The 25,203-nt window shown below is 39.5% G+C and overlaps 3 protein-coding genes and 1 non-coding gene across 5 annotated transcripts in view; 1 reads left to right on the top strand and 3 right to left on the bottom strand.

Annotated features, from left to right (window-relative positions):
* LOC6559629 (muscarinic acetylcholine receptor DM1) lies at window positions 1–4,311 on the top strand. 2 transcript variants are annotated; one of them, XM_001985734.2, is made up of 4 exons: window positions 1–954; window positions 1,428–1,611; window positions 1,706–1,842; window positions 3,208–4,311. In XM_001985734.2, exons 1-4 carry the CDS (start codon window positions 14–16, stop codon window positions 4,274–4,276), a joined length of 2,331 nt encoding a protein of 776 aa, XP_001985770.1. In that variant the 5' UTR covers window positions 1–13; the 3' UTR covers window positions 4,277–4,311. The 2 variants fall into 2 exon arrangements, with proteins under 2 accessions (XP_001985770.1, XP_032591264.1); XM_032735373.2 differs by having other exon boundaries at window positions 1,706–1,893.
* A 3,381-nt stretch (window positions 4,312–7,692) lies between these two features.
* LOC6559628 lies at window positions 7,693–8,560 on the bottom strand. Its single transcript, XM_001985733.3, has 2 exons — window positions 8,148–8,560; window positions 7,693–8,079 (listed from the first exon to the last, which is right to left on the bottom strand). The coding sequence occupies exons 1-2, from the start codon at window positions 8,248–8,250 to the stop codon at window positions 7,757–7,759; spliced, it is 426 nt and encodes a 141-aa protein (XP_001985769.1). The 5' UTR covers window positions 8,251–8,560; the 3' UTR covers window positions 7,693–7,756.
* A 2,057-nt stretch (window positions 8,561–10,617) lies between these two features.
* LOC6559416 (serum response factor homolog) overlaps window positions 10,618–25,203 on the bottom strand; it is a 34,840-nt gene continuing 20,254 nt past the window's right edge. Inside the window, exons 3-4 of the mRNA XM_001985732.2 lie at window positions 11,147–11,525; window positions 10,618–11,011 (exon numbers count right to left, since the gene is read on the bottom strand). Of these exons, the coding sequence (XP_001985768.1) occupies window positions 10,860–11,011; window positions 11,147–11,525 (531 nt within the window). The 3' untranslated portion in view covers window positions 10,618–10,859. The remainder of the gene's footprint in view (window positions 11,012–11,146; window positions 11,526–25,203) is intronic.
* Trnan-guu lies at window positions 13,003–13,076 on the bottom strand. Its single transcript has one exon. It is a non-coding gene; the product is annotated as a tRNA-Asn (tRNA).

Raw genomic sequence — 25,203 nt, 5'->3', positions numbered from 1 at the left:
TCACGCATACGCCATGGAGCCGGTTATGAGCTTGGCCTTGGCCGCTCACGGGCCGCCCAGCATACTGGAGCCGTTGTTTAAAACCGTTACTACGAGCACAACCACAACAACAACAACAACAGCACCGAGCACAAGCAGCAGCAGCAGCAGCCCCACCATCAGCCCCACAACCAGCAGCACACTGCTAACGGCCTTATTGGAGAATCTAACGTCGACGGCAGCCAGCAATTTCTATGATCCGTATGGGAATCAAACGAACGGCACTTTGGGCTTTGAGACGAAGGGACCACGTTATTCGTTGGCATCAATGGTGGTAATGGGTTTCGTAGCGGCGATTTTGAGCGCGGTAACAGTTGCTGGCAATGTGATGGTGATGATCTCATTCAAGATCGATAAACAACTGCAAACGATCAGCAATTATTTTCTCTTCTCGCTGGCGATTGCGGATTTTGCAATTGGTGCGATTTCGATGCCACTGTTTGCGGTGACGACCATTTTGGGCTATTGGCCATTGGGGCCACGTATCTGTGACACTTGGCTGGCCCTCGACTATTTGGCCTCGAATGCATCCGTTTTGAATCTGTTGATCATTAGCTTTGATCGATATTTCAGTGTGACGAGGCCGTTGACTTATCGTGCCAAAAGAACGACAAATAAGGCGGCGGTAATGATTGGCGCCGCCTGGGGAGTTAGTTTATTGCTCTGGCCACCCTGGATCTACAGTTGGCCCTATATCGAGGGTAAACGCACCGTGCCCAAGGACGAGTGCTACATACAGTTTATAGAGACAAATCAGTATATTACATTTGGCACAGCACTGGCCGCATTCTATTTTCCCGTGACGATCATGTGTTTTCTCTATTTTCGCATCTGGCGCGAAACGAAGAAGCGGCAAAAGGATTTGCCCAATTTGCAGGCGGGCAAAAAGGATTCCAGCAAGCGTTCCAATAGCAGGTGAGCAGAAATTCAATTTCTAAGCCACAAGCCAATGTTCATTTCCCAATTAATTTCTTTTCTGCAATTGGATTTGGTTTGTAATTCTTTTTTTGCTATGAAATTGAAACAAAATATGACTTTAAATTTGTTGCATCAACTTAAAATAAAATAAACTGCACTCATTTCTTAAATTAAGGCTACAAAGACTTAAGAATGAAAGCTTCTTTGGATTCCTTACTTACTTTGTTTTCATGGGTTTCCAATTTCTTAGAATTCTGTCGCTTTCAGCCAACAAAATTGTGTTGTACCAAAATGCTTGTCAGCTAAGGATGACTCAAATAGTTCTTGAAATTTGTATCAGTAAAATTGATGGGATTCCTCCTCTAAAAGAAATAAGCACAACTAATAAAATAAGCTAATTTTCGGTTGCATACTTTTATGCGCTAAACAAATGTATTTAAATTAACACTTTGCTTTAATTACCATTTTAGCGATGAAAACACTGTGGTGAATCACACTGGTGGAGGCTTGCTGGGATTTGCCCAGCTGGGTGGCAATGATCACGATACCTGGCGTCGACCGCGCTCCGAGAGTTCGGCGGATGCGGAAAGCGTTTACATGACCAATATGGTCATCGATTCCGGATATCATGGCATGCACTCCCGCAAGTCAAGCGTAAGTTCAACGTGTGCAATGCAATTGTTGTTTTATGGTTTTCACTAATGTTTCATTTGCATTTGGATTTGGATGTGGATTTTGTGATATGCAGATAAAGAGCACAAATACAATCAAAAAGCCATATTCATGCTTTGGCAACATCAAGGAGTGGTGCATCGCGTGGTGGCATTCGGGTCGCGAGGATTCCGATGATTTTGCGTATGAGCAGGAGGAGCCATCTGATTTAGGGTATGCAACACCAGTAACAATTGAAACTCCTTTACAAAGCTCCGTCTCCAGGTAGTACAAAAAAAGCAGCTCTCATTCTTTTAATCGTCTAATTTTGTGTAAGCAAACACCGCACTCAAAGGCACACACACACACACACACGCACACACTCACTGTGTGTGTGTGTGTGTGTGTGTGTTGGCGTCTCAAATCGCAAATGCACTCAGAGCACTTCATACACAACAAAGAACAACACAAAACTCGAATCGATGCTTGCCCCAAGGGAAAAACAAAATGAAAATAAATTCTATTGCCACCCACCCACACAGAACGGTCTCATTTTGCACCATGCAGCATACACCATGCACCATGCACAGCCCAGCACAGCACAGCACAGCACAGTCATCAATAGACGCACAGTGCACCCGAAAAGTACTCGCACATCGTACTTCAGTTACACAGACGAATGCACAGCAATGCGCCAAACTCAGTCAGGGAGAAGTGGAAACGACTCCCCAACCCTCTCCTCGCCTCTCCTCTCCTCTTCCATGCATGCTTAATTTGTGGCAACTGTTGAAGCTGCCATTGAGTCAGAGTTTTTCTTTTTGGTAATTGGATTTTCATTTTACTTTTGTTCTGCTATTAATCCATGTGGGCTCAAATTTACCAAGGCCACAAACACAAATCGAGGCCACATTCAAAAATAATGCACTTTAGTTGGGGCGGCGTTTAAATTTTAAAATAGTAAAAATTCGATTTTTGGTTTAACCAAAGCCATAACTCTGTCAAAGCTGAACCGATTTGCAAAAGTAATAATTTGATAATCAGGATTTGACCTGCATCTCGATTTGAAAACACAATTTTCGATCTGATATCAAGTTAAGTTCCAGTTTTCTGTTTGAAATTCAATTTATAACACGGATAGTTTAGTAATTTGCAATGTATTATTGGTTTTCAGTTAAACATTGATAGATTGTGCTTCGATTGAGCAAGTAAACCCTCAACTTTAAAATTGATTACATTTCAGTTGAATTCAAGGGACTCTTCCACCCAAATGAAAACCAATTTCAGTTGCCAACTCGCTCTTTCTCCCCCTTTCCCTCGCTGGTTTTTCCCATTCCTGTGTATGTGTGTGTGTGTGTGCTTGGACGTGGGGCAGTTGGCATCCGCTGCTCCAAAACTGATCCTGGTTGTTGTTTTTGTTGTTGTCGTAGCTTGTCACAGTTTGTAAGGCCTGTCAATGTCCTGACGCTTGACGCCTGATGTCTTCTGATGTCAGGTGTCGTGTTGAAGCTTCTGGCGATACTAAAGTGCGACATGCCTTTGTGTCCTTTTCTTTTTCTTTTTCTTTTTCCATTTTTTTGTTCGTTCTGTATTCGTTCACAGATGCACCTCGATGAACGTGATGCGGGACAACTACTCGTTGGGCGGCAGTGTCAGTGGTGTCCGGCCACCGAGCATAATGCTGGCGGATGTTTCGCCGACACCGATGCGTCCGCCCCATAATTCAATTTCGCAGCTGCAAATGCAGGATATGAATGCGGTGAACAACAATGGCAACGGCAACATCAACATCAGCATCAACAGCGGCAGCAGCAATGTCAGTGGCGGTGTCATCGCCGGTGGTGGCGTTGGCAGTGCCAACAACGCTAACCTGAATGGTGTTGCTAGCTGTAGTATTTCAGCGGCCAACGCACGTTCGCTGCCCGTCAGCAACCGGATTGGATCGCGTTCCGTTAGCCAGGATTCTGTCTATACAATACTCATACGACTGCCGCCAGATGGCGCCAGTGCGGCAAATGGCGGCAACAATGCACCAAGTGTGGGCAACGCTGCAACCCAAACGGATAATGCACCCTCCATCAAAATGATACACGAGGATGTTGTGGCCGGGGCCGCTGCCATTGCCGGTTCAAGTGTTGCTGGTGTTGGCGTGGGCATGGTCAATAACCCGCCGCCGCCGACACGTCGACCGTTGCCGTCGCGTGACTCGGAATTCAGTTTACCGCTGGGCCGGCGTATGTCGCATGCACCGCAGGATATGCGATTGCTCAACGCGAAAGTAATACCCAAGCAGCTGGGCAAGGCGGGTGTTGTGACGGGGCAGCACGCACTTCTCAATGCACGCAATGCGGCCAAGAAGAAGAAGAAATCGCAGGAGAAACGACAGGAATCGAAGGCGGCGAAAACATTGTCAGCCATCCTGCTGAGCTTCATCATCACCTGGACGCCGTATAATATTCTGGTGCTGATCAAGCCGCTGACCACCTGTTCGGATTGCATACCCACCGAACTGTGGGACTTCTTCTATGCGTTGTGCTACATCAACTCCACCATAAATCCCATGTGCTATGCTTTGTGCAATGCATCCTTTCGGCGCACCTACATAAGGATACTCACCTGCAAGTGGCATACGCGTAATCGCGAGGGCATGGTCAGGGGCGTATATAACTAGAGAGCCCCTGCCCATCACCCAAAAAAAAAAAACAAACAAACAAACAAACACAAATTCTGTTCATAAATAGTTGCAATAAATGTTGTGTGCAAAAGTAAAAGGCAAAAAGTAATAAAATTGTTGGTAAAAAGCAAAAAGCAAAAACCAAAACTAGGCTTAGGTTAAACACTTTGACAAGCAGTACTGATTTTTGATGTCTAGCCCCCAAAAGTATATATATATATATATATACATGCATATATGTAATTATAATATGAGAGTGTTGCTTATTAAGTTTCCTACATGCCAAAGGTTAAAAGTTAAGTTGAAAAGTTAAGAATTTGTCATTAAGAATGGTTGGAGAATTTCAAGAATTTAAAAGAACGCAAAATAGTATAATATAAGAATGAATTTTGTATTTTTATTAACACATTTCCCGTATTGAAAAGCTATGCTAAGCTTGATCAGTCAAAAATATTCTTGAATTTCTGTAAATGTTTCGGTATACAAACAAAAGTACAATAAAATCCATAAACGATAGTTTATTCAATTATATATTAATTTATATATATTTTTTTGTAATATATATTGCATTATTATATATATATATATATATTAGGTTAGAGATTTGGTCCAAAACGTCAAAGTTCCAGATATTTAATTATATTTTTATTTATTTTTATTTTTAAGCAAAATGAGAAAGACACATTTGAAAGTGATATGAAACGAATTGGATACATCTGTATCGATGAAGCGAATGAATACCCAAATAATTCTCCTTAAGTACAAAAACCAATAAGAATGTTCTTCCATATGAAATATGTTTCGAATACACAATTCTGTGCCAATTTGTATAGCAAAAGAAAGAAAGATGAATTATAATCAAAATAATATTTGCATTTTAAAGAACTGACCGATAATACTTTACTAAAAAAACAAAAACATCAAGAGCACGAAGAAATTGATTTTGGCATACTTTCCCAACACATGGCATATGGCATATGGAAACTTATTGAGCAGCAATCGTAGCTTCTAGTTAAGAGCAACCACATCATATGAGAAACCCAATTTTGTTAGGCGTTTACTTTTAGGTAGGCACATGCTCCATGCAACAAGAATTTAATACAAATATAAATGATAATGATTTGGAATACATTATATGATATATACGTATATATATAGATGTGTATATATATATATATATATTATACTATATTATACATAAATCAAATATATATATATGGTTAAGCTTAAGTTGTTGGCGTACGCAAAACCCGAAAGAAAAAGCTTTAATACAGTTCAAACTTACAGAGATATTGTACGGCAGGCAACGAATCGCGAACAGTGCACTTTTCCAGATTGTGTTACGGGTAACAAGGGGGATTGGGGATTGGGGATTGGGATTTGCAACATCTTGGATTATGCGGCGAGTGATTGTACAGCACGTGTTTTATGTTCTTTTTTTTTCAAATATTGTGTTTTTTTTTTGGGTTGTTTTGAATCATCTTTAGTAAGGCAAACCTTAATTTATAAGTACCAGAGGAGCGAGAAGCAGAATATGAAGAAGTTCAGAAGCCCAAAACATCAACTATGCGTAAACCAAGCAAATTTATAGTATATTATATATGAAAAACAAAAGAAAACAAAAGAAAAGAAAAGAAAAGAAAAGAAAAGAAAAACACAAGTATATGTATCTATTAAGAACGTAACCCACCATAGTTCAACTACTAAGAACAAAACTTTTGTAACTGTTGATTAAAACTTTGTAAAAAAAAAACCAAAAAAAAAAAACAAAACTCAAGAAGAAGAAGAAAAAATACGAGAAGAGAACTAAAGTTTATTGAACAAAAAAGCAATAGAAAATCAGGCACCACGCATCACACTCAAACGAGAGGGGAAGTCGATGGGAGAGCAGAGCCGATAGGGTAGATAGAGAAAGACAGAAGGTGTCGCAAATCTGAAAAGAATCTTTGGTCAACTTCAATATTTTAGTTTGAGGGAAGTTCGATTGGCAGATAACAAAGAGACCTGCACAATGGGATGACGTTTAAACAGATCATGTGTATGCCAAATAGTTAGCAATATTTAACATAAAGGTTGTGCCGTTTTAAAGGAAGGCTATTCAATATGCCACATATATCACAAGACGAGCTTGTCAAGCGATTGTTTAGGTGAATGGGTTTCAGTTATATAGGTTTTAGCTGGATATATATCTATATATATATATATATATCAAATGAAATGCTCCATCGACTGTCCTCAATTTGAACTCCATTTAATGATTAAATAAACAATTTTCCAACTGCACCAAAAATAAAACAAATTATGAAATTACATACATATATATTAAAAGCATATGAGAAATAAATTACAAATACAAAAATACAATAGCATAAGCGAAATACAGACACAGAAATACATACATATATACGGACACATAACTAAATATCTAAGATGAGAAGCAAAATGAACATCCTTTTTATCAACTTGTAGTTAACTAATTACAACCAGATACAAACAATTGGATATTCTCCTCTTAAGGATATCCTAAGCTGAAATCAAAGCAACATTTGTAGTCTCAATGGCACAACTCGAGTATATATTTGTGTATACTTAAGATATCTAAAGCGTAAACTAAACCAGTTGAAAAGCAAAACCAACAGTGCGAAACCAAACTACAACCCAAAAGACATGATTTACAAACCACGCACACATCCAAAATGAGGCATATATAAATATATATATATACACACATATATCTCTGCAATCAATCCTGAACTAACTATGTATACATATATAGATCACATAGATCACGGTTTTGACAACAATTTGTAATGCTTCCACAAGCAGATGAACAAGAAATGAAAATTTAATTGCATACAATCTAATTGTTTGGAAATATACTACGATATATGAAATAATAATAATAATACAATTTAAAATACATATATGAATTAAAGCTAACAATAAAACAATGTGAATGAAAAGTATTTCAAATAATTTCATTTATTTTATTTGTTGTATATAAAGTGAATGCAGCTCAATCAATTGTGTAAGTATGTGAGATATTTTATTTAACACATTTCTATAAAATACGATATTTATATAGTGTCTAATTGGAACATCAATAATCTATAATGAGTAATGACCAACCTTGCTTAATATGTTCTCTTAGTAATTAGTGTTTTAATTGAGTGACACATAAAATGGATTTGGTCTGTCGAAGTGAGTAACTACAATAATTATTATATTTGATTTTTATTTCGAACAAAGAAATTCATAATTTTCTTGATCTAAACATTTCATCAAATTTATAAATATGTGCAAAATGCGTTGGTGCTTTAAGCATTATAAATTTACCAAAAGTATTCATCTGACAAATTTAAATTGTAATTGTAAACAATATAAATATTTGAGTGCATTCACTCAATCTGGTTTTTGTGCCTGAATAGTATGAATAGTAATAATTAATGCCAACGGTTTAGTTATAAAATTGTGGCTTTAATCCTGTGTAGATTTTGGTTGTTGCTCCTCGTCAACCTGCTCTGCTCCCTCCACCGTCTCCTCTCGCTCTCCGTGAGCCCGCATTAGCATCTGTGTGTTCTTCTGTATAGTTTCGACCTTCTGCTGCAATAGCTCCTGGCGTCGCTGCTCGGCACGCTGCTGCTTATCCTCCAGCTCCTCGAAGGTGATTGGCTCCGTTTCGGCTGCCTGTTGCATCAGTTGCTGCAGTCGCTTCGGCGGCTGGCGCAGGGTGTCATTTAATTGATCCGTTGAACTGGCCACGTCATCATCGAGGGGAATTGTGAATGCCTCCGAGGCAGCTACATTAAATCGTAATTGGTAATGGTTTATGCAAGTTGTAGAATATATAATTTGGGACCGTACTTACGGTATTCCGGCTTGGGCAAGTCGGCCATTTTGCTGTTGGGTCTTGTTTTTGCTTTTGTCTCGTCAATTGCTGTTGTCGTCGCCTGTGAACTGGAGCAGCCCATTGCCCATCAGCTGGCAGCTCAGGCGCAAGGCATTACGCTAAAACTTCCGTTTCTAGCCTGGGACTTTTTAACGTGAATCAGTTGAGCTGCTCGCTGATGCTGATGCTGATACTAAGGCTAATGCTAATGCGATTTCCTGCTCCTGGCACTGTACTGGCTACATCCGATTCGAAGGCGAAGTCTGTCTGTGATTCCTTCAACGCTCAACCTATTCAATTTCCGCTCACTTCAGTCATTAGCAGCAGCTTTTAATGGCTCATTAATATTGATTTTGTGTAAGTTTGACTGTTTTTTTTATATTATTTTTTTTCTTCTTTTGCCTGCAGCACTTTGCTGGAGACACTTCGGAAAATGACTAAAATGTGTGGCCGTTTGGCAGCGAGTCGCAATGGGAACTGAAATTGGAATCGCAATGCAAAGTTTTGCGCTGGTCATTAATAATAATCGTGGGGGCGCAGCCAGGACACCTGTCCGCCAGCAGGATCAATACTCATATGTCTAAGTCGTCTATGTATATTATATATATTCTTTTTTTTTCTATTTCGCACTACACTGAAAACGAATGCGGGCATAAATCAAAATTATGAATCATTTTTTAAGACATTCAAATTAATAAGTTTAATTCAAGTATTTACTTGTTAAATTAAATTGAAATAGTTTATCTTTGTACAATTAATAAATTTGCTAATTTATTTTTATTTATTTACAATCTTTTGGTAAATGAAAATTCAAAATTTGTAATAATTTTTCAGGACACAATTTTGTGGAAAAATGAGGCAAGTATTTTTCAGCGTGCAGTTGCGTGGATGTGGATAATAATGGTAAACAAAACAAACATAGACAGAGGCACACCCACTGGCTACTGGCTACTGTGACCAATGTCAATCAACTCCAGTTCGTGGCCATAATCAACGCTAATTGTGGTTGTATTTGCACACACAACCACAAACACACACATACACACACACACACACACACACACACACACACACACACATACATATACACATACAAGTTAATAAGTAGGCAGTACACAAATCTAGTCAGTGGCATTGTTAAACATTAGCCAAACCAAAGTTTAGTGACCCACTCAACTTTGACCAAAGGGTTTTATTCGATTTTTACAGTTGGCCATTGTCAACGCAGTCGCTTGGCCATAAAAGTGGCACTGGGCCCGAAACACTAACGGCTTCCGGCTCGAAAGCTGGCCAAGTACCAACAGCAGCATGTCCGCCCCTGCGGCACCTATCGGAACCTACGGAAGCTCCGGCGCGTGCCAAGCACCGCCCAAAGCGTTCACATAAGTATACATTATGCATGTGCCACACGTTCTTTTTTTTCTTCTTTTTGTTCTTTGGTCAAGTGGCTGCTACTTGGCATGCAAATGGCTTAAAAGCGGAAGCGTCGGCGACTGCCCCCAAGATATAAGCATAAGCGAAACGGTTAACAGAAGAGAACCCAACCAGAATAGGAACAACAACAGGTGCTGCCCTCCATGGAAGAGACCCCCCCACCCACCTTTGAGATAGCTACTAAGTAATGAGCGATGTTTAATTAGGTTAAGTGTCAATAAGATTGTGTCGTCAATCAATCAACACACACACACACACTCACGCACACACACATGCTGAAAGCACACATATCAATCAAGTGGCTAAATACCAAAAGGCATTTTAGTCTGGTTTATTCTTTTTATACTTTGATACCTATGTTTTCTACAATTTTAGAGCTAGAGTCTCCGAGCTGGCAAGTTAGATTTGAATAGTACCCTTTGAAAAGTAGTAAAAAAAAATAAAAAATATTTTATTTCAAACTGAGTCTATTTTTTTATTAATTTTCTAAAGGAACAGCAACTTTACACAAATAAATACAAGTAGAGAAATGATTATGTTTAACTCACAAAATACTTACGCAAAATTCAAATAATTTCCACAGTTCAGTTAAAATACAAAGATTAATTGCTTGAATTCCATTTGTTTTCGGTTTATTTAAAAAATACAATTTAGAAACATTTCCTCATTTTGGTGTTGTTGGCAAAAAAATGTGGTTTATATGTATAATATAATAAAACAATATAAACTATTAACAAAGCAACTTTATATCGGCAGCTTAGGAACATCATCAGCTTCATCAGCATCATCATCATCATCATCATCATCATCATCATGTTGACTCCTTCCTCCTTAACTTCATCTCTGTTATTCAATCTCATAGAACTTGTAAACTTTATAACTTATTTGATTATCTGCCTCTGACTGAGACAGATGCCAAGCCAACTGTGTCTGCAGCCAGCTCAGCTTGTTATATAGGTATAAAAATAGTCTATATAAATATGTTTTATGCGTATATAGATATAGATATATAAATATAGATATATATATATATATGTGTGACTTGGGCGTAGATGTGTGTGGGTGAACAGCAATGCATCAATATTATGATAAAAACTATGGATAGACTTGTGTGTATATGTTGTGTGTATCTGGTTGTGATTGTGTCTTGAGTTGCATGATTGGATATGGATTTACAGAATACAGTATACAGTATTTATTCAAATGTTGTCATAAAAGCAATCTCCATTTATGCCACTGCAATGCATTGAAGAACGGTTAATCGTATTCCTGTTTAATTGATAAGATTTTCTCGGCACTCTTCTCAGACTTCTGGTTGGAGCTGGTGACAGTTGCAGCAGCCGTTGATTTGCCCTTAATGTAGCTGGCTACAGTGGAGCTCAGTGGTATGGTCACATACTGATTGCCATCTAAAAACAAAAATCAATAAGTTAATTAATAAAGATCGATTTTGATTAATTTATAAATATTATTAACTATTGCCAATCATATGCGGGTATATTCAAAGGAATATTTCTTGTCAATTGAGATTGGAGATTACTCACCTTCCTCGGCATGGAGCTGCAACTGTCCTGATTGTATAAGCTGACGCAGCATATCCGGCGGTATATTGGCGAACGAGGTAGCCGGATAAACATATTTGCTATCCGGTGCTGTTGCTGCCACTGCTGTTGCTGCCACTGCGGATGATGCCATGGATGTCGAGGGTCCCGATTCAGTCTGATAACTCAATGCTGTTGCCTTGGGGCAAGTGGCAGATACTGAAGTAGTAGCTGTTACTGCTGCTGCTGCTGCTGCAGCTGCCTCAGCTTTCAGATCCTGAGGCGTTGGCTTGGCATCATCGACGGCATCCGTTGGCATTGGCATTTCAACATCGGACGAATCATCCGATTCATTGCCAGACGATGTTGGTGAACGTTCATCCTGCAACAAAGAGAGAGAAGGGGCAGATTAGAAACTGTTGCAGCCAAACAGTCTGGCCTGATCTTAAGCCAAAGATGAGCCAGCCAACTGTTCTATATGCGGGCCAAGTAAGTAAATGAATGTGTGTGTTTTTGTGTGTGTGTGCCACACAGTAAAAAAAAGAAGAAGAAAAATAAGAAAAAAGCAATATGCTTGCACCAAATATGGCGCGAAATTGCGTATAAGTGCTGGCCGCGTTGCACGCCGGCGCGCATTTCAATGAGCCAGCTTGTTGCCTTAAATGTGCACACGCGTTAAAGAATTTAGAATATTGATTTCTGGCTCGGTAAGCGAACCTGTGCAGGGACAGCTCTACAGCTCTCCAGCTCATCATCATCATCAACATTGACATCCACAACAGCAACAGTCGTCGCATCATTTTAATTTTGATTAGTGTCTCTGGCAAAAAAAAAATAATTGCGAACTGTAACAATGCGTTCGCCATTTTGTCCGTCCATTGCGCATACGTCTCGTGCGCTGTTGGCAGCAAACTGCCACTACCACTGGCACTGGCACTGCCAGTGCAACTGTGCCATCAACTTCCAATGAAATTGTAGCAGTGACGCGTATGGTTAAATTGCATTGTTGCCACTGCAACACACAGCTGACCAAAATGGGCGTCGTCTGCTGCTGCTGTTGTTGTTGTTGTTGTCGCTGTGGACGTCTGCCGGCTTCGAGCGACTGCCTTTTGAGTGACAGCATCAAGACATTTTAATTAGCAAACAGCACACAGGCAACAACTACAACAACTACTGCAACAACAGCAGCAACAGCAACAACAACAACAACAACAACGTTGACAAATTGTCTTTTAAGTCGTGCAACTTGACTTTTGGCAGCAGTAAGTAACTATTGCAACTGCTGCAACGCCTGCAACTGTTACTGTTGTTACGCTCGCAACCAAAAACAAAAGAAGATACGCATGTTGCAGCTGCCACACACACACAGCAAAAACACCTGTTTGCATTTTGCTACTCGTGTTAACGAGTTTAAAAAGCGTATGAGCTTTTCTTACTTGTCATGTGCAAATCGTTTGTAATTTAATACATTAAACTTTAAGAATGATTACAATAACTATTTATATGAATTTTAATGTTGGATTCTTGACAGTTTTCGGTTGACAAGTTCAAGTTTCAAGACTTCAAACAGGCGAAAGTTTCTCAACCTCATCCTAATGACTTGACAGATGAATACAGCATTTAAATTGCTATCATTTGTATATTTAAATATTCGACTACCTATTTTTCAGAAACCAGCAATGATTGTACAATAAAAATTCACAACATACACAATAAAATGGCATTTAATATAAGAATAATAATGCTTTTAAATAACAAATAAAATAATTAGGTGTAATATGTATGCGCTGAGTCACTTAGCACACGTTAAATGTATTTAATAATTACGAAAAATATAATAAAAGCGCAAAAAAGTAATCCGCCCCCGGGTGGACTCGAACCACCAACCTTTCGGTTAACAGCCGAACGCGCTAACCAATTGCGCCACGGAGGCAGTTGGCGGCCAGCCGAAAATACACCCAACTTATGCTTGGCGAACAATGAACAGGGTTGTTTCACATCAACTTAAAATGATGCTATTTATAGAAGCATGATAAGCAAATGATTGGCAAAATAAAATGCAAAAAACAAAAAATAAATAAAATAAATAATACTAGGAAATAAGAATCGCTGTCGCTGATAGCAATAAACATTTAAAGTTTAATTAATTAGTTGTCATGTTGTGTCAGTCAGCTGTTAGAGATCCATAAATTGCCGGAGGAGATTAGCAAACTATAAAATTAGTGTTGGAAATGGTGAACTAATCTAATTAAAATTGAACCTTAACAAAGGAGCCAATGCTAAATTACTATATATTTTATGGCAAGTAAAAATAGCAATAAATATCTATTTATGGCATTGAATAACCATATATGTTTTTCTATAGAAATCGTTTGCTAAATTTGATGAAATATTTCGATTTTTTTAATGCATACCCTTTCAGATGAACAAATCAATTTATAAAAATCACTCCAAATGCAACGGCAACAGCATGATGAGAGTAGGAGCCGGGACAAGGAGGAGGAGAAGGACACGCTTCAGCGGAGAGTGGAGTGGAGTGGAGAGAGATCCAGCGATCCAGCAGCAAAAAGAGCCATCGATACGAGGAGCTGCTCGCCAAATTGATAGTCGTGTGTCGTGCGCAAATGCCGAGCGTGTCTCATTAAATGACAATTAGAGTTGAGCTTGGAGCTGCGTGGAGCTGCGTGGAGCTGGAGCTGAGCGGACCCAACCCAATGTGAGACGAGTGTGGCAAGTAGTAGCTGCGTGGAATGCAGCGGCCAGTGGCATGCAATTTATAAAAATAATGCAGCATTGTTTTGTATTGTGTGTTTTGTTTGCGTTTTGCTTTTTATTTTACTTATTTTTATTTGTATTTGTATTTGTATTTTATTGTTGGGGCCGCTGGCCTCGAGTGGAGCCTGCAACAAATGCAATTATATAGAAATTTGTCTTGCTGTGATATGTGCGGCATGTTGCTGATGCAGTTGCTGCTGCAGTTGCTGCTGCAGTTGCAATTGTAATTGTTGTTGTGTGGCCATCGACAGTGCCAAAAATAGTCAATTTGGGAAAGGCTAATAATAAATGCCGATCCGTCACTCAGTCAGTCAGCGCGAGTCAGTTCGTCAGTAGTCGGTATGATATGACTGAATGAATGAGTGCCTGAATGAATGCCTGAATGCCTGCCTGGCCTGGCCTGGCTAGCTGGCCTGGCCTGGCCTGCCTGCTTTGGCTGCATGGCTACCTAGCTGCAACCAAATTGGCCAACTGACATTCACAGCCAAGGTGGCATTTTGTTTGGTAGAGCCAAAGTGAATGCGATTCAATTCAATTCTGTGGTGTCGTGTGACCTACACCACAAGCCAATGATTGACGGATGGCACATTTGCCGATTGATTAGTTGTTTTTACCAAAATGGCCACTTGGATATGGCGACAACAGTTGTGTGGCTGCCTGCCTGCTTGCCAGCTTGCCTGCCCCCATGTTGCATGTTGCACGTTGACCAGCTGCCTCGCTGTTGACAGTCAGCACCCGCTTAACTTCAACTTCAATTTCAGCTCTATGCATTTCTGCTCACCACCCCCTTTGACCCCCTTCCCTCCACTTCCCATCTACCTCTCTCACAGCATTTTGGGCAATAAACATTTGCATTTGCATGTTTCTGTTGTTGCCTCTTGTTGTTGCTGCTGCTGCTGCTGTTGTTGCTGTTGTTGCTGCTACCGTTGATGGCGTGTGCATCTACCGACACTGATAGGAGCCGCCGCTAAAAGGAAACAAAAAACAACAAAGGAATAGCCAAATGTGTGGGTCCGTCTCCCCGTCTCCCTGTCGCCCTCTCAACCCGTCTCCATGCGCCCCTTGTTTGCGTTTGCAGTTAGCGGGCTCCATTGATGCTGGCGCTTTCAATGAAAACATAAAAATAAAAATGCAAATTAAGCCCCACAACGAAAGCACTTAAATCTAACGCACAATTCCAACAGTGCAAAACAACAGCAAACCCATCATCCACAGTGGTGCACAAAATCAAACCAGCGATTCAATCATTGATTTCAAGATCTTTGCTGATCTATAAATATATAGAGATATGATCTATATATGATATATGAAAGTCGTAGCACTGGCAATATTTGTGCCTGCCACAAATTGATGATCTAAACTTGATTCTCACTTTTTAAATATGCCTTTTTTATAGCTCAAATTTATGTAGTCAATATATAATTTTCTAGTTGATTGGCTTTTTTTTATATGGATTTTGTTTAATATTATTTAATTATTTTATAAGTCAGGCACTCAACTGATTATATTCGAATTTTCAGGCATTTTCCTAACAAACAAACAATATTAAATAACTTTTTTCATTCAATGATTTCGTTTTGTGGCTTGTTGTTTGCTAATTTTAAGTGATAAATATAAACGGAGGTTTTCCAAAATTCAAAAATTTCAACGATGGTTTTCAGAAGAGAAAATTTGTAATATAGAAAAAATGCCATACTTCATTTTGGGTTTTAGCAAATGACAAGGAAAGAAATCAAAAGACATAAAATCAATTGCCCTTGAATAAATAACAATTATGTTAAGGGATGAAAATCTGGCTGGAGTTTGTCAGCCACTAAAAGCATCAGACATTTGATATATTTGATATAGCCGAAAAGGACCCACTGTGTGTGGGTAGGCGGAATCACAACCCAAGCCCAAACCCAAACCCAAACCTCAAACCGAAAGCCAATCCAAACCTAAACCAAACCAAACGATGCCAAGTGAGGCACAGCGCGATGAGTTCAACAGGAAACGTTAAGCAAATGTTATGGCCAGGCCAGGGGCGGCTGGCGAACAAAGCCAAAGCCAAAGCCAGTTGACACGAAACAGCAAAAGCAACAACAGCAACAATAACAACAACAACAAACACTGCGTAAAGAGACATTGTCAGAGTTGGAGTTGGAGTTTGGTTCGGTTTGGTTCGGTTCGGTTTGGTTTGGTTTGGTTGGTTTGTGGGGTTTGTCAGTCGGTCGCATCCGGGCGAGCAAAACATGCACTTTGATAGCGTTTATATCCGCAAGCCTGGTCGTCGGCGTCGGCTTTCTGTTTTTGGTTAAATCACAGTTTGCGGTTACACGGATTCACGCGCCGAAGAAAGCGGCCAGCGGGAAGTGGCTCAAATAGTTGCGCTTCCCAGCCAAGAAAGTGCACATCGTGAGCGAAAATCCATTTATTAGACCAACTCGCTGACTAAGTCTTAACTCGTAACTCGTAACTCTTAACTCTTCCAGTTCCTTACAGTTATGATGATGAGAATTAGCATCTATTTAAATGTCAGTCGCACAGCATTAAGATGCCACGATTGGGCAACGAGCTTGGCCCGCGAACTGCCTGGGTTGCCTGGGCTGCCTCCTTGCCTTATTGTTCTCGGCCAGCAATTATTTGGCCAAATTGTATGGCTGCCCCGATAGCAACCTGCAACTAGAGACTAGGCCCCCAGGCCTAATTATGCGTGCGCCGACAACAGAACAACAACAACACAGACAGCGACAACGACAATGACAACAACAACAACAACAATGACAACAACAACAATGACAACAACAACGAGTGCTCAACACGACAGTGCTCAACTAGCGGATGTCCTGTACAAAAACAAAGGCGATGCTTCTAATCCTTGCAGGACTAACAATTTGATAAACTGCAATCAGCAGAAAATCTTCCAAAAATATAAAAAATTTCCAAATTTGTTTAAAAAAAAGTGTTGCAAGCTAATTTTTATAGTTATTGTTTAAACTTTTAAGGCGAATCAATGCTGGAGACGTCTCCAGCTGCCTTTCACATACAATTTTTAAGGGGTATAACAGGGAACTGGAACAGCAGGACAGACACAAAGATTGGAGGAGGATGAGGGGGGAGGACAAACGCTGAGCAGGCGCAGTCAGATGAAACGCCACCGATTAGCCTGGCGTTTGGCCAGGCGCCCGCTTTCCGCAAATTTATGATGGGCACTAACAACGGCCTAAAAGCCAAAAAGCTGCAAACGAAACGAAACGAAACGAAATGAAATGAACTTGGCCGCAAACAAACAGTTGAATGGACATGGCAATTATACCACAAGCATCGAGAGAGTATCGAGTATCTGTTTTGCATTTAACCTAGCCACCATCCACCAGCTACCATCCACCAGCTACCAGCTACCAACTACTGTGGCTAACCACACAACTGAGCTGCTTGCCCTCATGTGGGTGCACTTTAACTGCCGTTTAACCAGCTAACCACAAAACGGGCCAAAGCGGCGTAACTGGCCTTTACAATCTGAAGAGCGGAAAACACACTGACAGCGATTAGAACAGCTGCAGGCCTATTCAGTTTGGAGAATCAGTTCGATCTACAAAAGAGTTTCAGGCTCTTGAATAAGCCGGCAATTGTCAGTTGAAATACAAAAGAAGTTCACAATTGTAACACAGATCAAAGCAGGCAATTCCATGATCTAGTTAATCAATTTAATAGTTTACAAATAATATAACATTTGGCTATTAAATGATGCAATTTTTATTAATAATCAGTTGAATCTATAATTGGTTTGAGTAGAAATTGGCTGGGATGAAGGTGGTTCTACTTTATTCAATGCTAAACAATTTCTAAAAGTATTCCTTGCATAGCAAAAGTCAAACAAATCTTTTCTAAACTAATCTTTGCTAATCTCAAATCTCAGTTTCAAAGCATTTAAATGGAATAATCTGATTCACAGGAAAAAAGCATTTCAGTCTTATTCATGCATTGGAAAACCCCCTTTTATCTAATGCAAGCAACGCTAAATGAGAAGAACTGGGAAATTACAATTATATAGTTTTTATGAACAACAAATGAAGGTAAAAATATAATTAAAATGTGTAAAACTACTAAAATAAAGTAATTAATAATAATATTAAAATTTAATGATCTTTACTCATCTGTTGTCGACTGATTTACTAGTTTTAATCATTGAAAACGTGCAAAGTGTTATAAGAAATAAAAAAGTGAAACAATTTGGATAAGATTGTGGTATTTAAGAGGAATTGAATATGCTGCAAATGCAGCTTGAAAACGACTTCATTAAAAATCTTTAGAGAGGCCAACTAATGAATTGTAAACAAACAAAAACACACTTGGCGACTGTTGCCGATCATTAGACAAGGCTCGCAGTAATCTTGAAAGATTTCATCGAATTGTGTCATTCGACAAAAATGAACAAAAACATATATATATATATAAAAAAAGAGTAATAAGCTAAAACAGAAAATCGCGTCTCGTGTTCACGCCCACAAAAATCGAAGCTGATTTCATATTTTGTGCACGGCAAATTTCACAAAAAACCAAACTGGTTACACCCAACGTGTATATATATATATATGTATACGTGATCTTATAACAAATTCGTGTAAATTAAATGCTCATATGCAACAACATCAACTGGAAAGAAACTCATAAATTGGCGCTCATTTGTTTGCTCATTTGTCGCGTCAGCCCCCCAAACGTGGCCAATGTACATAAGGCCCGGCCCAAAATGGACATGTAAGCAAGTCAAAAGCGAGTCTATAAAATCTAATACGCACACACACACACACATACACACACACACCAACAACACAGCGCAACCAGCAACGAGCAACCAGGCACAAGTCACGCCCACAGCTCAACTGGCTATTTACTCCACACAATATAAAGCAACAGCAGATAAGTGCCTAACATGAAGAAGAAGAAGCACCAAAAACCCAACTTAAGAGCGCCGCCAAAGAGCACCAAATTGAGCCACGCAAGAGAGAGAGCGCACAATATGCACCATCTCGCTCACACGCACGCAATCAAATGGGTAATGTGCTCTTAAAACGAAAAGAATATGTTGAAACTCGTTTGCTCGCAGAGATCGACGCATTGTGGCTTGAGAGCTGCAGCAGCTGCGATTGCGTTTTCAGTCTGTGAGCAACTGCGTGAGTCGCACGACGACAATCCACGAATCAGCGAACGATCGTGCATTGATCTCGTGTGCCTGAAAGTGCACAGTGCACAGCCCACACCAAAGGCAAAGACGCTAACACCAAAAAGTGACCGACGAACAAAATGTTCGGCAAGTGTGTGCCAGTCAAAATGAATAAGTTGGCGTGTAACAGTTCTAAGCACTTGCAGTTTAAAGTTAACTAAAGATCAATAAATCGCTAAAAGGGTGAGTATTAAAAAACTTAACTTAAATTGAAATAACAAAATCTATAATTTAAGTAAACTTATAATTAAATTAGCTGCTTAATATGTGTATCGACTTATTGAATTAATTGAAGTTTTTTCGCAATTCGTTTTAAGTTAAATGTGATATTTTTATAACTTGTGCAAGTAGCTTAAAGTGAAGAATTTGAGGTTTTTAGTTTGACAAACAGTTTCCACAATTTCTGTTAGCAAATTGATAAGTTCTGAGATTTATTACCCAGCTGAAAATTATACATATTTTATGATTCATTATTGAAATTCGATTCTACCTAATGCATATAAAACAATCAGCAAATGGATTATATAAAAATAATTTTTTACCCTTTTCGAGTAGGTTTTTAATTACAATCAAATCAATTCTGATATATTGGTTAGAGAACCATTTATAAATATTTGTGCTATAAACTGATAAATGCTTTAAGTTCACAGTTAATCAATATATTTGACTACTTGAATATAACTTGAACCTCATTAAAAATCATGTTTTGAAAAGCATTTTATTCCATTCAAGCACAAAATCTAAAGTAGCTTTTTTATCTACAGGCTTTTATTTGCCATAAACTAAAGTAAATTAGCAAGACTTAATAAAATATATAGCTGTTAAGTCCTATATATGTAAACAGTAGCCCAGCACACGGACAACTCAATCAAAGAATTGCAATCACAGCCAGTTGCCACAGCAGCAGCAGCAGCAGCAGTTGGTAGTCAACAGTTGGTCTTTAAGATTTAGGTTGACTGCATTGCAGTGGGGGGGATTTAAGATTTGGCCTTTGGTTGGCCGCCAAGTCGTCGTCCACATTTCATAAATCAGCATTTTTCTCTAGCGCGCAAGATGGAGGAGATGGAGATGGCGGTGGAGACGGGAGAGAGATGGAGATAGAGAGACAGAGCTCGCTGGCGGTGCGTTGAAAACCGCCTGCTGCGAATCCTGGCTATTTATTGTATTTTAACAACATTATAAACGAGCGTTTAAGTGGCGAGAATCGAGTATCGAGTATCGGGTATCGGGTATCGGGTATCGGAGTGGGGCTCGCGTTTGATTTGTGTTAGAATGCAAAATACGGCGAGACACGCTGCGCACACCGAAACAGGCCCAAAGACAATGGCCAATAAGGAGCGGAGGGGAATGGGGATGGTGGGCCGACAAAGCTGGCAGGCAGAAAGGCAAACAAACAAGCAAACAAATAAACAAACTAACAGACAAAACTGACAAACAGACAAACAGACGAACGGAAAGCGGTTTCATAATCAGCCCAAAAGACGTGGCAACATGTGGCCAACAAAGCGTTTGTCGTTGTTTTGGGGCGCGGGTCAAATGTCAAGCACATTATTTTTATGTTTACGTATAATAAATATAAATGCATGATGCATTTTTGATAGATTTTCATGCCAATAAACAAGCAAAGACTTTACAACCGCTAGAATGGTGTTTTAGCCAACACTTGGCCAGATCGGGCCGGGTCTCAACCTCTCTGTTGGCCATTGTGTGGGTACATAAATTCAAGAAAGCCAAAAAAAAAAAAAAAAAAAACAAAAAACGGGACACCAGGAAGCATGCGTTTTTCTTTACTTTTTTTTACGGTTTTTTTCTTTTATCGATTCGGCTCGTAATTTTGTGTCTATGCAAATGTACGCGTTGTGTTCGGTTTTTGCATTTTTCGGCCCGATGTTGAAAAATCGACGAGATCAACTCCAGTCTGGCAGTCTGGCAGTCTGGCAGTCAGTCAGCCAGTCAGCCAGTCCTGTCAGCCCACTGAGCTGGTGGACCAACCACGTTGATGTGGCCAAACAATGCCTTGTTGACACTGATGGAAAATCTGCGTGTCACAAATATCAAAATTCAATCGTTAAACTATGAGAGCCGATCCGTCTGATCAAACTTCAGATGCAGCTCCAGACTTTGACATTCAAATTGTGTTGCAGTCGTTGAGTTACCCATTTATAGATCCCAGCACCGATATGCTAATGGCCAAGTTTGCAAATGCTGTTGCACAGTTGCAGCGCATATGATCCTCAACTGATTGCTGGTTGCGAGAAAGAGAAAAGCTGCTTTTGCGCTTTTATGATAAGCAGCCTTTAATCAGCAATAAGAAAGCGTTTATTCAGAGCAGTCAAAACAAGAAACAGCACAACTTTCTTCGGTTTATTTCCTCATCTTCAATTGACTTTAAACTGAATTTTTATAAACAAAATCACAGGCAGAAAAGGCATTTCCTGATTGAAAACAAAATATGAAAACCAATTTGTAGCAAATATTATTATTCGAAATGGATTACAAATTCTTTTCAGAATCATAAAAAAAATAACTAGCTAAGTTTGTAAGCGAATGACAAGCATTTTAGACACATTTATATAAATCTCAAATTTTATGAACTGAACTGAACATGGATGACTTAAAATGGTATTGAAAATGATACAGAAATCGGTCGAGTTAGTGTTTCAAGACTTGTTCAAAAAGTCACTGATCGCAAAGCAAAATCAAATTGAATAAATTAAAACAGCGTGTTTGATTCATACGGGGCGGCAAATGTTAAGAAAATATACTATTAAATGATTGATTAATTGAGAAATGCCTTAAATGGCACGAGAGTCGGCACTGTTGGAAGTAATTACAGAGTTGCAAATAAGTTAATAATAATAAAACAAAAAGAGCTTTGCAAAATGGCTTCCTCAAAGAAAGTTTCAACAATCACCAACTAAGCAATACAATATTTTTTGAGCACAAATTAGAAAACACCTTTTGCCTAATTGAATGCCAATTTAATGCATACAAAAAACAAAAAAAAGAATAACCTAAACAAATATGCCAAAGCCAAAACATAAATGGAAAAAAGAAGAGAAAAACAAATAATACATAATATCATATAGAAAAAAGGCCAGCAGAGCGAGAGAGATGAAAAAAGAAGCCAACTAAATTACTTAACAAGCCGTTGAGGCTGCTGCTGTTTGGAAGACGACAACAACAACAACAACAACAACAAGCAACGAGGCAAAAGTCGTCTGCGATGATTTACTTGTGCGTAATAATGCAACGCCCGCAACGCTGGAACGGCCAAGAGGATGGTCCACAGACACACAGACACACAGACAGAGACAGAGACAGAGACAGTCGCGGTCAGGCCGGGGAGTCCACTGAGTAGTCGCCCGAAGGAGCGAGCAGTGAGCGCGCACGGTAAATGCATGTGAGAAGAAGTCTAACTGGGAATGCGCCTCAATTTAAAATGCGAATTACATTATCTGATCAAATGCATTCTTTGGTGCGCTCCAGGAGGACGACTCTGCCCCATCGACTCGGTGTGTGTGTGTGTGCGTATGTATGGGTGTGTGTGTGTGTGTGGATGCTGCACAAATAAATAAATTTTAAAATACAAACAAGTAGCGCGCGCAAAAAGCGCCGAGTGGAAAATTCGTGACAGCAATTGTTGATGAGCAGCGTGTGAACAGAGCAGCAGACCGAACGGGGCCCCACTACTCAGATCGATGCTGTACTGTGGAGAGACCAGAAGGCCCCAAGAACTCAAGATCACACAGCAACAACAACAACAATACTATATATAAATGTTTGTACACAGCAGCAGCAGCAGCAGAAACGCGTAATATTGAGCGACTAATAGCTGAAACTTGACTTGAAAGCGAACGAAATGGCCAACGACTCTCGGAGACGGAGACACATTCAAAGACCCCAACCCCAACCCCGACCCCGAACCGATGCCTAAGAAACTGGGGGCCGTACACCTCCGCAGTCTAATTAACTCCTACGAGCCAGCGTACACACTCACTCACACATCAAGTTTTAATTAAGGCGCAAATGCTTATGTTTAAGCACATATGTATACATATACATACACACATATATATATTATATGTACGATATATACTGAGTATATAATATACACGAATCAAATGTATATTAACAGCAGCAGCAAAACAATCAAGTTGACACAACTCGAGAGTGGGCAGCATTCAGTTAAAAACCAAGCAGCTACAAAAGCAGCAAAATAATAATAATACCTACAACTATTGAAAACTAAACGATCTCAACTCAATTACTTCGGATATTACGATTAGACTTGTGGCAGTTGTAAAGTCTTAGTGGTTTCTAAAAATTAGAACGCATTGATTCAACAGAACTTTGGGTGTAATAATGATCTAGTTGAGAAATTATGATTAAAATGCTTTGTTGTGAAAATCAGAGCAGTCTTGAAAATCTGATCAGTCTTTGTGGCTATGGAAAGTATTAAACAGATCTGATTTTCAAAACAGAGCAGTCTTGAAAATCTGATTATTAAATTGATCATTGATCTGAGTATTACATTAAATTTTGAAAATCAGAGCAGTCTTGAAATTTTGATCAGTCTTTATGGCTATGGAAAGTATTAAACCTGAGTCAGAATTGCATTCTCAACTTTAAATGTAGTCTTCATCTAGAGATGATATCCTGATTAATAAGCCTTAGAAAATCAAATGAAAGTTATGGCTATGGAAAGATTTTACACATTTCAATGTGGATTTTTATTGAGGCAGTATTTGGAAAATGATTTTCGAGCCAGAATTTCGCGGCCAACCAAGAAAGTAGAAGTTATCTAGCAATCAAACCATGATCAAAAATTGAAAATCTGATCACTTTTCACAAAGTTATAGCTGTGGAAAGTTTTGATCAGTTAAATATAGTTTTAATCTTGGGGTCTAAGCCCGAAATAACAACTAAATTGATGGCAAAAGCAAAGTTGTAAGCCAAACCCTAAATGCGATGCTTACCCAGTCAGTAATTCAGTGAGGACCCCAATAAAATAGAAGGACGAAAAGCTGTCAGAAAAGTGTGTGTGTGTGTGTGTGTGTGTGATTTGAAGCCAAAAGATAGTTGAGCATATTTCTTTTGAATTATGGAGGTCTACTTACAGCTAAAGTACATAAATTATTGTATTATTTAAAAAGTTTGACAATTTACTTTTCAACTCAGAGTCCTGCGAAGGACAAACTTTACTTGCCAACTTGCATTAACTCCAAGGCAAAAATAACTTTTCGTGGAAGTACAAAAAAAAAAAATGAAGAAGAAGAAGCAGCAATATACAAAAAAAATAAAATAAAAAGCAAAAAGAGATGCCAAAGTGCGCAAACTGTGCCAAGCTGCTTCAGAATCTCAGAATCTGTTGATGGCATGCTGGCTGCTGGCTGCTGGCTGCTGACTGGCTGGCTGACTGCCTGAGTTTGCAGACATCAATCTAGAACGGCAGGCAGAAGCCTCAAAGATAGCCAGACAGACGGACAGAGACAGAGAGACAGCTGGACAGACGATTGGCAACCTGGTTGACTGAGTTGACAATAATGACGATGAGGACGCTGAGACGATGCAATGCGGCGATAGAAAGTAAAAGAGGAACAGCATCAGAGTTGAGGCTTCAATTTGTTGTTGCCTCCTTTGCTGGTTGCAACATCGGCAGCAGCAGCAGCAGCAACTTTAACTGCAATTTTAATGAGACGTGGGAAAATAGCCGCGTTCTCGAAATGCTTTTTCCAAGTACTTATGCGATTCGTAATTTGTACAACTCGCACGTTGCATGCAGATTTTTATTGAAAAAGCGCTAAACATTTATGGCTATATTTTTGTGACTGGCCAACAGCAGCAGCAGCAGCAGCAGTTGCAGCAGCAGTTGCAGCAGCAGTTGCAATAGCAGTGGCAGCAGCAGCAGCAGCAGCTACTGCAAAACATTTTGTGGCCACAAATTAGCGTTGACAGCGCAGCTGACTCGCACTGACAAAGGACCACCGGCCATTGTTGGTACGCTTGGTCAGCCAATTGGACGCCTAGCGTGCGCTTTCTAGGTGGCATGCCGCATCTGGTGTCATGGCTAGCGCGGGCT

The sequence above is a fragment of the Drosophila grimshawi genome, unplaced genomic scaffold (genome assembly GCF_018153295.1).
Source record: "Drosophila grimshawi isolate 15287-2541.00 unplaced genomic scaffold, ASM1815329v1 contig_1367, whole genome shotgun sequence".
Classification (NCBI taxonomy): Eukaryota; Metazoa; Arthropoda; class Insecta; order Diptera; family Drosophilidae; genus Drosophila; species Drosophila grimshawi.
This window is presented reverse-complemented; position numbering and strand designations above follow the sequence as displayed.